Raw genomic sequence first — 16,216 nt, forward strand, 5'->3', positions numbered from 1 at the left:
AGTCCAACATTATGCAAAGATATTTTATTGTTATTCACTGTGATGCATTAAAACAATGAGAGAAAACAAACCTGATTTTACTTTTGTTCTATTTAATTCTCAGACAAACTCCATAACACAGTTGTTGTTTTTTGGCAATTTTATACAGTTTTTTTTCTACTATTTACAGCTTTGTTAACTAGAAAGCCCTTGGAGGAACCCATTAAAGTAAATTAAATGAGACAATCCTGGATTTTATTTATATTTTTTGCTTTAACTCACATTGTATTTTAATGAATCACAGGTCTGTCCTTGGGGTTTGTGCTGGATTAGTTCCAGTTCCCACTAATTGGTAGTTAAAGCAATGATGTGTAGAGTTTGCTAATCTATGAATTATTATCATTATCTGATTTACTTTTCACCAGTTGGAAAAGTTAAGTCACTGGTGACCTTTAGTATTTGTACTGTCAGTAAAAAACATCCTCTAGTTGCTTATGTTTTTGTGTGCAGTCAATCTTTCCATAAACTCATAAATAAATCAGTGTTTATTCTAACACAGGCTTCACAGTGACATTGTGCAGACTCCTGTTGTGTTTCAACCTGAGGCTGTAGAGGACATTGCCGTCAGGATAAACCCTCAGCATGACATTGTCGGTAGTGGTGTCGTGAATGAACGAGCGCTTCGAGTGGACGAAGAACATGTCCGGGACCCAGATCTTCTTCACCAGGCGGCTGTCGAAGGTCATGCTCTGGTTGTTGGTGCTGGGAAACGACAGCCGCTCGTCCTTCCAGTAGTGACGCAAGTACAGAGTCATGGTGAAATCCTGAAGGGACGAAACAACACAGCGAAGTCATCCTGTTACAGATTTATTATTCATAAAAAGTATACCCGTGTTGTTCTAAAGCTGGGGCTCACGACTTTTCCAGCTCAAGACATGAAAGCGAAATGTGTCTCCTCAGGACACAAATGTACCAAAAAAATTTTTATTTACTGCTATAAAGTCTGTTATTTTTACTGACTTTTCTGAATGCACACAAAATCAGACCAGTGAAGCAAACAAGAACGATCTCCTCTGTTCTAGCTCAACTAGACAGAGGTAAAAAAAAAAAAAAAAAAAAAAAGGGTTCTGATCCTTAAGTAGAAATAGTACCTTTTAATAATACTTTACAACAAGTAGAAGTGTCTTGTGCAGAAATAAAAGTATACTGTAAAAAACAGTGTCAATTTAACTCTTAGGGAGCTGAATGAGTGTGTGTGTGTGAATAGATATATAAATATAAAAGAGTAAGTAAGTAAGTAAAGCTTTATTTATATAGCACTTTTTAAAACAACATGATACAAAGTGCTTCACATAAAAAATGTAAAATGTGAGTAACGTAAAAGGAAGAGGGACATATATATTATTAATAATATTTTAGGAAGAGGGGGTGGGATTAAATGAGTTGCACTTCTTCCCACCCCTTTTCGGGCATGTAAATGGAACTATTGTACTGTTCTTCTGTCTAAGATTATGATTGTTGATATTTGTATTTTTATGTTTTGCTTGTTTGCATATATGTTAAATTTCATTGCATGTTCGGAATAAATCACTATATTAAAAAAAAAAAAGAAAAAAAAAAGAATTTAACTCTGTTTCAGATAACATTTGGCCCCACTCCAAATTAGAGTAGAGAGAGTACTCTATGGCCAGTGTCAAATTTTCAGAGTTAATTCTACTCAATTCAGTGTCAAAATCAACAATGAAATATGTAAAAATATTTAACACTGTGGTGTTTTCACAATGTTGAGAGTAATATGATTACACTTAATAGAGCTATTTTTACTCCAAATTTAGTTTTAAAATGACTCTATAATGTTTTAATATTTATTTCTTTATAGTGTTATTTTCTTCATCAGTCTGCACCCTACGCTAATAATGAAACAATGTAGATTTGCAGGAGTTCCAAAAGTGGGGGTCATGAAGGGTATAAGTTTGCTCTATGTGTTGCCATCATCCTGGGACATGCTTTTAATTTGAAAGGGCATAGTCCTCCACATTTTTAATGCAATTAAAGTAAAGTATTGTTCTGCCTACAGGTTTGACTAACAGTGTCACATTAAATAAAAAAAAAACAAACAAACAAACATAAAAAGGCCAATGCATGTTGTAAAACAGACATATTAACCTAAATAAACATTAACACAACACCCCCCCCCACCCCCACCCCCACCCCCGAACCCCTGCACATAAAATAGAACACAACGAGTAAAAAGTCCAGTACCCACAATCCAACACAGCAGACTGGCACTAATCTCACTCTGTAGAGTTGAATTTTACACTGCATCTGTGCAGAACTTTACACTGACATTTAACTCTACTGTTAGAGCTGGTTTACTCTCCATAGAGCTATAAAGACTCTATCTAGGTTAAAATAGTTTGACTCTAAAATATTGACACTGTATTTTTTTACAGTGTAGGGCCTACTCACTGTACAGAATGGTTCATTTCAAAGCGTTATACTATTATGCTGCATTACATTTTTGTTTTTATCATTAAACAAATATACGTTACAGTTTCTCAGTATGGAGCCATTTTCAATCATTTGTAAATGAGTGGGTAGATCAGTAATATAGTACGATATCAGATCATATATCACAAGTTTTTAATGTAAAAAGTAACTTTAAATGTCAGATAAATGTAGTGGACTGACAATATTTGCCTCTGAAATGAAATGAAGGCAAGTACAAAATGGCATACAATACTTACATTTGGTGTTAAAAGCATTACTTCAGAGTTGCATCATGTTTCGTGGTTATGAATATTTAACAGGATATATTAAATCACTTTCCTTGCTTTCCTTTTTTTCCATTTTTATTTTACTTTCAAGAAACTGAGTCAGTCAAAATGTGTTTAATCCACTGGCAGTATTTTTATTTTTATTTTTTATTTTTGCATAATCCATAACAATTTAGGTATATTTAGGATTTTTTTTTTTTTTTTTAATATAGGGCTGTTTTTGTACTTCACTATATTTACTTGAAATAAACAAAGCTGCCGTTTTAAACAGGACCAATTATTAAGAATTAGGAAAATGACTCCACATCATTTCATTTCTGTGCATTTTATTCTGTCGATGACTAATTCCACAATCCTAAATGTTTGGGAAATGCAGTTATAAATAATCTCTGATAAAGTATTTCCTTCTTACCATGTCCACCTCAGAAATAGTGTCCAGACTTTCAACCTGAACATCTACTCCCACAGGAATAGGAGGACCTGGAGGAGAAAAATATATTCATGTCAGCAAAGCCTGACAAGTACAAAACAAGTTATTTTCTACATGGGAGCATGTTGAACAGGCTTTTAGGTTTGATATACATCCCATAAATATAAACCCATAGCAGCCGGTAGAACTAGTCTACATACAAATTCATGTTTCCCAAACAAACTGCAGCTCGAACAAATTTAGAGCGACTGTTTGTGCCATGACGGTGCCACTCTGCCTGGATTTCTACTTTTGACCTATTTCAGGCTTTCTGCTCTGCATCATCCTCCAATAGTACACAAATACAATTAGGTCACAATAATGGATCAAAGTTGATGCAGCAGTGGATGAAATCCAGCTCTGTTTCTCCACTTGTAGCAGACAGAGGCACACTTAAGGACACATCGGGGAGGATTCTGGAAGGGTCACTTGGTTTGTTTCAGCAGCAGATTGTGGTCTGATTAAAAAAAAAAAAAAAAAAAAGTCCTAGTCTGATGAAAATAACACGTGTTTTCTCTCTTAAGCATCAAAGTGAACGGCCTCATGTTGTAACAGGGAATATAGTTCATGTGATGTTATTGCCTCATAAAGCAACTAAAAGGCGACGACAGCTACAGATTATAAATCAACTGTATACTCCATTTCAATCTTCCGCTAAAGACAAAAGCCCGCCTTTATCTCGACATAATCCTGCAGTCTAAAAAGCAGACATCAAATCTCTCTAATATACGAGGCAAAAGACATGTATTAACACTTGATGTAAAGAACTGAGCCGTGTGCCTGCGCGACTGGAAACTGCAGCACAGCTTGCATGGATGGTTTCATTAAGAGCAGGAACAGCTTAGCTCACAGGACGAAGCAATGACCAATGTACAGACCTCGATCAGAAGGATTTGAAACGCAAGATGCAGTCGCTTTAATGCAAAAGAAGGAATTTGAAGACAACAAAGGAGTCTTATGTCTGATAATTCATTCATTTCATTCATTTATTTGTTGTGAGCAGAAGAAAAAAATAAATATAATATCCGAGCAGATACATGACTCCAATTCACCAACGCACAAACTTATATTATGCACTCTGTATAAAACTGTCTAACTTGCTCTATGTAAAAAACTCTAAAAACTATTTGCACTACAAAAATATAAACATAAACATATATATTTTACTGACTGTATTCCTGCACATATCCACTCACTGAATAAAAACTTCAATTTGCCCTTTCTGTACATGTTACAATATAAAACCCACTGTAAATAATATAAACATAAACATATATTTTAATAGATCGGATCCACACATCCACTCACTGTATAAAAACTCCAATTTGCCCTTTTTATGTACATGTTACATTATAAATCCACTGTAAATCTCAACCCATTGTTGTCTTTGTCTCTAGTCAAATGTTTGTCTATATAATGTCTAGGTCAGTGTTTTTCAACCTTGGGGTCGGGACCCCACGTGGGGTCGCCTGGAATTCAAATGGGGTCTCCTGAAATTTCTAGTAATTGATAAAAAAAAAAACCAAAACCTTACAAATAAAAAATACATGGCGAGTTGACAGTGACTATCCCAATCCATAAAAGAGATGACAAACTATGAAGCTGAAACTGAAACTGAAGCACTGTGTTTATGTTTCAAATGTTCATTGTGGTCGGTTTCAGATGCTGCAGCTCTTTCATAATTCATAGTTTGAGTTCTTGTTTGTTCAGTATTTATTGTCAGCCTTGTAAATCCAAGCTGGACTGACGGTACATATCCTGACCAAGGAAAATAAAATTCTCACTTTGTGCAGTAATCTACACCTGGTTTTTCTGCCTCCATCCATAATAATATACATTATATAGACTAAATGTTGTCTAAAATTAACATTTATTGACAACATAGTATAGCAAAGGATTACATGATCAAAAACAAATTAATTTTAGCAAAAAAAAAAAAGTCTCCGTTTTGAAAGTCTGGGGTTGCCAGAAATTTGTGATGTTAAAATGGGGTCACGAGCCAAAAATGGTTGGAAACCACTGTTCTAGGTCCACATGTTGTTCTGGGTTCATGTCAGAACTGTATGTCGTGAGCAATGTAAAAACTGAAGCCAAATGCCTTGTATGTGTTGACATACTTGGCCAATAAAGCTGATTCTGATTCTGATTCTTATACATTAACAAATAAAGGGGATCAAGACAAAATAGCAATTGCCATTTAAACTAGTAATAACAAGATAAATTCAATAAGTATTGCTCAAAAAGGGGTGGAAAGAAGAAAACTTATTAAATCCCACCCCCATCTCACATTTATACAACAGAACACATTAGTTTTGCTTCCTTAGTGATTATATTATAATAATGATAATGAGTCAGATTTTTTTATTCCAAAAAGAAAAATCATCTTGTCAGGGATGTTTTCATTAGAAAGGTAATCTCATTTTTGGAAAATATATATAACATTGTCTGAGTTGGATTCAGCACTCACTCTGCTTGGAATCAGTTAAAAAATGAGCTGAAATTTAAGAAGTTGGTCTCATCGGACACTTTTAGAAAGATTTTAAACAACATGCAGGTACACACATCTGGCCACAGATACGTTACCTGATTCATTTTTATATTATTACAGTTTATTTACATTTTAACATTTTATTAGGGCCTGAATGCCAAAAAATCAAAGATGGAGCTGCTATTGTAATTATTATAATCATCTCATTTTATGATTACTAATATTGTCATTTGTCTTTGCCGTCATCTCTCACACTTTTATGGGGACAAAATATGCTCAAAAACTCATGAAGACTTGTAAACACATCAGAAGAAGCAAAAAATTTTATATTTCACAGCGTTCACACTGCAAAAATTAAAATCTTACAAAGTGTATTTTTCTCATTTCAAGCCAAAATATGTCATCACACTTAAAATAAGACATAATCACCTAAAGAGTAACTTTTCAGTGAGATATAAGAACTTATTTTTAGACAATAGATCTTGAAAATCTTATTTCAAGAAATCTTACCAAGATAATTTCCACTTGTTCTATTGGCAGATTTTTTTTTTTTTTTTTTTTTTTGCTTAATTCAAGATTTTATTTTGTATTGGGTTTTTTTGCTTAATTTAATTCAAGATTTTTTTTTTTTTTATTTTTTTTTTTTGCTTAATTCAAGCAATTTAAAAATCTGCCAATGGAACAAGTGAAAATTATCTTGGTAAGATTTCTTGAAATAGGATTTTCAAGATCTATTGTCTAAAAATAAGTTCTCAGTATCTCACTGAAAGGTTACTCTTTAGGTGATTATGTCTTATTTTAAGTGTGATGAAATATTTTGACTAGAAATGAGAAAAATACACTTGGAAGGATTTTGATTTTTTTCCAGTGCGCAAATGTAAAAAAATGATTGTAGTTCCCCTTAAATACTACTGCTCCTGCTTACTTTCACTGATTAGAAAGAAATTCTGGACACATATATGTCATCTAGATTTACAAAAAGTCTCTGCACCCATAGTGTCAACCCAACAGGAAGTTGGCCATTTTGAATTTTGTGGCCATTTTTACAGATTTACTCATGTTTATTATTTTAATGAACTCTTAAAGATTTCATTCTGTCGACTTCAAATTTGGCCAGAATTATTTAAACATATTGATTTTATCATGAATTATTTGGGTAACCTACCACATGAGATGAGGAAATCTGACCGATATATTTTGTTAATATTAATAGCAGGGGCAAAAAAAAAAAAGCCTTAACTCGAAAATGGATGTGCAAAGATCAGCCAACACTTCTGGACTGGACACATGTTGTCAATGAAACTTATGACATGGAAAGGCTGACCTTCTCATTAAGACTCACTACTGACAAATGTAAAAAATATTGGGAAAAATAGAACGTGTATGTTAATCAAAGAAATTCTTGAACCTGTATAAACTTATACTTATATATGCTTATTTTGACTTTTTTTTTTTTTTGCCTAATTTGTCTTGAACCTGATTTGTCTAAAGGGTGAACCTAGATGCTCTAACTGTTGTGGTCTATTTTTTGTTCTTTTTGTTTATTTGTTTATTCTGTATACTGTAAAATTTGGAGATAAAGATAAAGTATATTTAAAAAAGAAAGAATTATATTAACATATTAATTAGAGTTTGCAATTCATATGATGTTTTAGGACATCTATGTGTGGCTTTAACTTTGTTGCTGCCTTTGTTAGCCATCTCTTTCCTGTCAAATAAAGTTAAATAAATACATTTAACCAGTAGCAAGCTTAAATGAATAAATGGTTTGCAGAAAATAAGAGACCAGTTGCACATCTGTTAGATTTAAGGATCTTACATCACTGTTTTCATTGCTTGAAGTCAGAAAAATGTGCTTCAGTGTGATCATTTTATTGTTCATTCTTCTTCACTGCAAAAATCCAAATCTTACCAAGTGTATTTTTCTCATTTCTTGTCCAAATATCTCATCACACTTAAAATAAGACATAATCACCTAAAGAGTAACCTTTCAGTGAGATATAAGAACTTATTTTTAGACAATAGATCTTGAAAACCTTATGTTAAGAAATCATACCAAGATAATTTGCCCGTTTTTAAATCTTTTCTTAAAACCCATCTGTTCTCCTTGGCTTTTTAGCACTCATGCAATGTTGACATTTTGTTTCTGTTTTTATATTTTAACTTGTTTTATTTTATTTTATTTTATTGTAATGTTTTTTAATGCTTTTATTAATTTGTATTGTGCTTTTATTCTTCTGTACAGCACTTTGGTCCACTATGGTTGTTTGAAAGTGCTTTATAAATAAAGATGGATTGGATAATTTGCACTTGTTCCATTGGCATTTTTTTTTTTTTGCTTGAATTAAGCAAAAAATAAAAAAATAAAAAAATAAAAAATCTTGAATTAAGGAGAAAAAGCTTGAATTAAGCAAAAAAAAAAAAAAAAAAAAAAAGCCAATGGAACAAGTGAAAATTATCTTGGTAAGATTTCTTGAAATAACATTTTCAAGATCTATTGTCTAAAAATAAGTTCTTATATCTCACAAGTTACTCTTTAGGTGATTATGTCTTATTTTAAGTGTGATGAGATATTTTGACCAGAAATGAGAAAAATACACTTGGTAAGATTTTGATTTTTGCAGTGTTGTAAGAAATCTAAAAGAAATCATGCAAAAATGTGTTGACTACTGGCTTAATATCACATTTTGGTGATACAGTAATTAAGAATATTCTGTATTTCAGCTACTAGTGCTGCTTTTGTAGAGCATTGTCTTTTTACTTTAAATGAACAAAACGTGAATTTCAAGCACTAAAGATGAAAAGGATGGTTCATTTTTTCACCTCCAAATGCCGGCCTCATGGTGAAATCGTGGTCGTCTATTCTCAGGAGCTGCTCAGATTTCGTCATGGGAGACTTGGTCATGTCTGGGCTTCGTTTGTAAATGGGACTGTGGAAGAACAACACAAGATGGAGCATTTAGGAATACATTTAGTAGCAACAACTGTACTTTAAAAAAAAAAACAAAACTGTAGTCTTTTAATCAGTAGGAAGTTTTCATTTTTAGCTGACCTTCCAGATTTGTGGCCTCCACCTCCATCCATTCTAGTCTCTCTTCGTGACCTGAAAATTCAGATCCATAACAGATTAATGAATAAATAATAATAATAATAATAATAATAATAATAATAATAATAATAATAATAATGAATAAATAAGAGCATATATGGCAGCAGGGCAATGAATAGAGTCAAAGCTTTTTTTTTTGTAAAGTCTTGGGAAAAACAAATCTCTTTGCAAGCTTGTTTGTGTTTTTGTTTTGCTGCGTCTGACTTAAGGAGATGTAATACATGCTGTTACATCACACTGAAACATTTTATCCACAAATCACAAAAAGGGCACAAGGGCATTTTCTCATCACATCGAATTGGGAGGAAGTGAGCTAGACTCTGTTGTGTCACATTTCAAGAGGGCTGCCTTCTCCACTTGTCTTTCAGGCAGCGTTTTCAGGCCACGAGCAGGAAAAAAAAGAGATGAATTCCAAAACCTCTAAAATGGATTAATAGAGTAGAGCATGCTGTGATAGACAGCGCCAAATCCCTGTGACAACCACAGACATGCATTAAGGAAATACCACAGACAGAGGGAGAGGGAGAGAGAGAGAGGGGGAAAAAGGGAGCGAAAAATGTAGAAAAACACAAGAGGAGACAGTGGAGGGTCTCAGTTGGTGCTGATGATGGGCAGTGGGTGCTACTCATCTGCATCCATCCAGCAGCTGGTTCCTAATCCTCTTGGCAGAAATGTCTCTCCAATCCCCTCTCTCCCTCTGCCGCCTGCCTCTATACCACACACACAACAGTCTGCTTGTCTGCATGAACCGCTATTCTGTAGCCGCGACCCTGAATGCATCACTGCAGGCGTTGCATTATGAGATAATGGGCCAGATTCATGCAAAGGTCACTCTGGATGCATTTATGTATGCAGCCAAAATACTCTGACTTGAGGTGGGATGTTTGGAATTGTGACAAAAAGTAAAAAAGGAAAAAAAAGTTATAACATGTTTCAATTTATCATCAAAATGTGCAGGAAACTTCATTCAAGTCCACATCCAGATCATAGAAACTGTAATATTTTGGTGAGGCTGAAATATGACACACTTACGAATATTTCATATCAGACAATTATCAAGATAAACATAAAACAATATATATATATATATATATATATATATATATATATATATATATATATATATATATATATATATATATATATTTCTTACAAGTTTTAAGGTTGTTTTTCTGATCATATGATTATTCCTATTATTTATGACCTCACCTAATATTGGACATTTTAGTAATATAGAAGTAAAACACTCAAAGCAGTTGTCAAACTTTTACTCAACAATAAAATATGCAGGAGTGAAATTAAGTGAAAATTGGGACATTTTGTACAATAATAATGTGATAAACATCAGTCTTGTTTTATATCCGAGTCAATACAGTAGAAGAATTGATCAAAATATTATTGTAAAACCAAAGGTAACACACAATAACATCAGAAATGAAGCATCCTTGGAAAAAAAACACATAATTGTATACATTTTTTCAGTTAATGATCAGTGATGACTTTCAGTTAATTGAAATATACATTTTATATGTTTTTGTTTTGACTACAATTTTGTTCAAGTTGTTGAAGCTTGATTTAATATGTACAACAAGAATTGGACAATATGTTCATAACATTAAATCTTGATTTTTTTTTTTTTTTCCAATGTTACAGTCAATTCACAAGTTTAATCAATTGTTTTCTGGCTATATGAACTTAAGATAAAACATAACTCAAAAATGTCTTTACTAAAACTACATGCCATATATGACAGGAGAAACACATTCACTGTCAATATATTACAAGAAGCAAAAGGTTGTATTTAAATTTTTTGCTGTGCAGGAAATTCTCAATTTTCTAATTTAGGCATTTTTCATCATTTTCAGAAAACAAAATCTTGATTAATTGAATTAGTTTGATACATATATTGCCCAGCACTGGGTGAAATAGAAAAATGAAATGAAGATAAGAAAGGAATGCAGAAAAAATCCTTAACTAATGTCAGAGTAACTACACACTAATGACAATGTTGATACATGTTCATATGAATGAATGAATGGTTTATTTTTGGTTTGCACAGCAATCACCATACACAGTACAACAACCACAATAAACCCAAAAAACAAAAAAAGGAATAAGCCAGAGGCTTATGTTTTTTCCCTATCCTTTTCACCTAACACACCGCTTTACAATAATTTAAATGTGTACATCATTGAGCATTGTCATTATAACAAAAGAATCAATAACAAAACAAAAACACATCTATCATCTCCACTTAATATTCCTGAATGATCTTATACTTCAGACATTTTTTAAATTTCATCAGAGAAGTAAACAACTTAAAATCATCTTCAAGTCCATTCCACAATTTCATAATTTCATAATTTTACACCCACAACCGAAATACATCTGTCAATAAAACAATAAATGTCAAATAATGATTTTTATTGACTTTAAAAGCTGATTTTGGAGCAAACCAGGAACATTCTCTAAGTATTTTAACTGACAATGTAAACAAAATAAACCTTAAAGACAAATAAAATGTTTATATTGTGATATAAAATGACTGTATTGCGGTATAAGCCCTAGATCAGTTTGTCAGTTTCATTCGTCCTTATATAAACCTCATCTGTTTCCTTGTGTGGGCTCTCTCCATAATTATCCCCCCCCCCCCCTCTCTCTCTCTGTGTGTCCTCATCCTCAAGAGGTAGCAAGACTTGTAAAAAAAAAAAAAAAAAAGATTAAGTAATATAGTGAAAACTCTCACTACCTATACCAACTGCATCCAACCGCTTTTGCAATTTCACACTATGAGAGGAACCGAGTGATGAGGAACTGGGAGGAGAAGAGTTGGAATTAGAGTTGGAATATGACACTTCTTCCCTGTGCTCGAGAAGGAGATGAGAGATTTACACTCGATTTGTATTCTCCGACTGTGAGTGTGAGTGTCAAGCGGAGGCTGGACTGACGTGAGACGAATGGTAACGAGTTGGAAAAAGTGTCGCACAGATTTGATAACACAGGGCGACACTGGTGCTTACAGATTATACATGGTGGATTTGGGCTCCTGTGCTTTATGTCTTTGCCAGATTTTCCACAGATGAACATGATTGTCTTGATCATCTTATTCACTGCGTGGCTGAGATGATCACTTTAAATGACTTTAAATGTTCCCTCAATAAGATCCGATTTGCCCTGCCATGCACGCTGACACTTTGACATAATGAACTCAAGGAGAAGGGGGTTATGTCAGAAATATTTGCTGCATCAAAATGGATGAGTCTCCTAATAGTGAGCAGATTGACGTCTCTTCTGATCTATAAATACCAGCTGTTTTAACCATGACGAGCGATACCGTATCTAAAGGCACGGGGGTGGGGGGGGTGGATTGTGATTGGACAGGGTTTGTTGAAAATATTAAGTGGATGCAAATCATTCAATGCTGATAGCATGAGGCATTCAGCTCCGTACTTCGCCTGCTTGAAGAAATCTTATCATCTCCACCACAGATTAATGCAATGGCAGTTTCTTGCTCGGTGCTGCGGGCAAAAGCTGAACTCTGCGATGATGAAAGAACAGTTTTTTTTGCACATATAAAATAATAGAAACTAGTGCAATGATCACTTATAGGACTCACCTGTAGTTTTCACATACAAGAGCAAATATTCGTATTTAATTTTTTTTTTTCTTTTTTTAGTTTTTTTTCTCACTTTTTTTCTCTCTAGTTTACAAGCACATATAAAAATCTGACTGTTTTGCTCTTCACATGCATCTTAAATTGAACTTTAAAACTTCCTTGTGCATGTAGGAATTCAGTTTTTCAGACACAGTTGCAGTTTGGATAAATACATTTGAGTTACAGCTCAAAAAACAATCCAATAGCAGAACATTTATTGTGATCATTTACAAAGTGATCAACTTTTGAGCATCGAGTTATCATAATTTCAGAGTTTAGATGTGTGATTTTAAAATATACTTCTTTTTTTATATACATATTTTTTTGTATTTTTCATTTTTGTGGTTTATTCAGAATTGATGTCTTACTGTAACAGTATAATAATAATAATAATAATAATAATAATAATAATAATAATAAGATGAAGAAGATGAATTTTAATGAGCAGTGCAATATTTTTCTGCACTCCTTTCAAGCTGTACTCAGGTCATTCTTTGTAAAATATGTATACTGCATATACATATTTTACTTTTTTGGTTCTGTAAAAGCAATTCTAGGGACAAGTGTGAAAAATCAGCATTTGCCATAAACACTGACACATACATGACATTTCTGTTCTTACTTTATCTGTGTACATGTATCTGTCCCTATCTAAATAAATAAATAAAACAATTCCGTGGTGATGAAATGTCTATAAACTGATATTGCAGGATGCTCATTCTAATTTTATAGTGCATTATTAAATATTTGACTGAGCCTTTACATGCTGCGCCCTGCACCGAACATTCAATATTCTTAATTATGTTAAACATTTAACCCTAAATACCTCTAATGACAAAGCCCTCTCAATCAATAAAATCTACCTGAGGATGCTTTAACAATTTCCAGATCTAGTTCAGCGTTGATGGAAGACATTTAATCCAATGACGCATAAACAAGGCAGCAATTAGCCTAAATAATCACCTGAAAATGACATTGACTACAACTCGCAGCCAGTGGGAAAACAGTCATTAACTGACCGGCAGCAGTTGTGGGGCAAGAGAACACAACATTCAGCAGTAGTACATAAATAGATGTGGGGATTTAGGTCTCCCTCTCCCCCCTGCTCTCCAATCTGCTGTCTGAATAAGTCTGTTTTCAAAGGGGGAGGGAGCAGCAGTAGCAGCACAGGTGACACAGGAAACACTGGGTGACATGGTGTAAAACATCTATAAGCACCTGATGAAGTCCTGCACGGAAAATAAGAGCTTGAACCGAGCAGTGGATTATGAAGCAAAACATAAATCCGCATAAAAACTGGATTCTTACACTCTTATATTTGTGTCTCTTGTGCATTACCTGCTTTGTTTGTAGGTCTCCAGCTTGTGACCCCTGGACTGGGCCATTTTCCCAGCTGCTCCCGCGAGCCAAACACAAAACAGCACAAGAACAGCATCCACCTGCATGGTTCACATTCCCCAGAGGACGGACCCTCTTCCTGTCAGTCAGAATCTACTCCCCTGCAGGGCTTGGAGGACTCTGCCTTCCTGAGACATTCCCTTTCTCAAGCGCCGGAGCCGATAAAGAAGAGGGAGAAAAACAGCAACAGCAGCAGCTACACTGGGGCTATTCTACGGCCTGAGTGGAAAACATCCTACGGTGCTTAATCTCCACAGTGGGAAAAGCAATTTTGACTAAACCCATAAATCCTTGAGCGTCAGATGGTACAGATTTGATCCCTCCAGCGGCGGATGTGCCTGCCTCTGTGTGCTCTGCTGTGCTCAGATATCCTGCACTCTGATGTGCTCTACTCTACTTTGCGCCGCCCAGAAACACCAATTCTCACAATGATGCAGCATGCTCATTTGTAAGGTCAACGGTTTAGAGATAAAGACTCACAGCAGAGGAGAGAGAGGGAGAACAGAAGCCGAATGATGTGAAAAGCATCTCAACTCAAATGTCAAAAATGTTTTTGTATCCTGCCAAAAAAGAAAAAAAAAAAACTGTCAAAGCCTCATTTCTGCTCGAGGGTGTTTGCTGCCTGAATCCTTGATATTCACAAGGTTTTTTTTTTTTTGTCTGTTTTTTTTTTTTTTAAGTAATTGCTCATGATTTCTTTTGCCTGCTGTTGTGTTTTTTTATTGTTTTCACTCAAGAGACCCAGATATTGGACTATTTTTGTCTGGTCCAGGTGAAAGTGTCTGCAGAAGAAACAACAACAAACCTGCAAAGAAAATAAAATGTCATATAATAAACTGTAGCAACTACTTGTATTCACTTTTTTTAATTATTATTTTTCATGGTCATAAATAAAGAACTACCCAAAGACATGATATGTGTGTTTATTTTATTCAGCAGTGCCTATGCCACTATTTGTCCCTTAAACTGTGCTGTCCGTCTGAATGGACCAATTGTAATTTGTCCCAGATGTGACGTCACATTAGCCAGGCCATGTGTCACCTCCTTTTTTTTTTTTTTTAACAGACTGAACAGTTGGATTATAAGATCATGAATTTGGGTTAGCTCCATGGACGTCAATCTGAAAATTGGTGTAAGTAATGTTAGGCATGGTTTGTGTTTCAGATTTTTTTTTTTTTTTTATCATTTACAGTAGCCTTGCTGACTGTGGGAATATAACAAGAAGTGCACAAAGCAATGCAGTTTTTTTCTGCTCTTAAATATATGCCCACAACACTCCATTTTCAGAAATAACAGTAAGAGTAGCATTATTACATATTTCATCCAGAAAATATGCACTTATGGATTTATTAAAGGTACACTGTAAAAAAAAAATCCTGTTGTTTTATGGAAAAAAATGGCAGCTGTGATTTCCAGAACAACACTGTAAAAAACACATCCAACTGTAAACATATTTACGGAATAACACGTAGATTTAACATTTTAAACAGGTAGATTTAACTGGTAAATGGACTGCACTTATTTAGCACATTTTCTACACCTTCATGGTGTCCAAAGCACTTTCCAAATCCACCAGGTCCAACTGGGAACAATTTAAGGTTCAGTGTCTTCCATGGACACTTAAACATAACACCTCACTCGGTCAGATCATCCACTCACACGGCTTCTCATATCATTGCTATGCTGATGATACCCAGCTCTATCTGTCATTCCCACCTGATGACTCCACAGTCTCAGTGCGGATCTCAGATTGTCTCTCTGACATATCTGCATGGATGAAAGCCCATCACCTTCAGCTGAACCTGTCCAAAACTGAACTGCTGGTCTTCCCAGCTAAGCCAACCATACAGCAGGACATCTCCATCACTATTGACTCCATACCTCTGGCTCCTACCAGTGTAGTACGTAACTTGGGAGTCATGATTGATAATCAGTTGACCTTCACGGATCACGTTGCCTCTGTCACCCGATCATGCCGTTTCACTCTGTTCAACCTAAGAAAGATCAGGCCATACCTAACCGAACAGGCCACCCAGCTCCTGGTGCAGACTATGGTTATCTCCCGTCTTGACTACTGCAATGCTCTTCTAACGGGCCTCCCAGCTTGTGTTGTCAAACCACTACAGATGGTCCAGAATGCAGCAGCGCGTCTGGTCTTCAATCAGCCTAAAAGGGCACATGTCACCCCCTTACTCATTGAGTTACACTGGCTACCCATAGCTGCCCGCATCAAATTCAAATCTTTAATCCTAGCCTACAAAATTCTCAGTGGGTCTGCTCCTGTCTACTTAGGTGCACTAATAAAAGCTTATGTCGCCCCACGACCACTCCGCTCGTCTGG

At 34.8% G+C, this 16,216-nt stretch overlaps 1 protein-coding gene across 1 annotated transcript in view; it reads right to left on the reverse strand.

Moving 5' to 3' along the window:
* LOC115413790 (gamma-aminobutyric acid receptor subunit rho-1-like) overlaps nucleotides 1-14,352 on the reverse strand; it is a 34,292-nt gene extending 19,940 nt beyond the window's left edge. Inside the window, exons 1-5 of the mRNA XM_030126883.1 lie at nucleotides 13,816-14,352; nucleotides 8,766-8,816; nucleotides 8,537-8,643; nucleotides 3,169-3,236; nucleotides 580-803 (exon numbers count right to left, since the gene is read on the reverse strand). Of these exons, the coding sequence (XP_029982743.1) occupies nucleotides 580-803; nucleotides 3,169-3,236; nucleotides 8,537-8,643; nucleotides 8,766-8,816; nucleotides 13,816-13,922 (557 nt within the window). The 5' untranslated portion in view covers nucleotides 13,923-14,352. The remainder of the gene's footprint in view (nucleotides 1-579; nucleotides 804-3,168; nucleotides 3,237-8,536; nucleotides 8,644-8,765; nucleotides 8,817-13,815) is intronic.
* Between the last annotated feature and the right edge of the window lie 1,864 nt (nucleotides 14,353-16,216).

This window comes from Sphaeramia orbicularis, chromosome 22 (assembly GCF_902148855.1).
Source record: "Sphaeramia orbicularis chromosome 22, fSphaOr1.1, whole genome shotgun sequence".
NCBI classification, from domain to species: Eukaryota; Metazoa; Chordata; class Actinopteri; order Kurtiformes; family Apogonidae; genus Sphaeramia; species Sphaeramia orbicularis.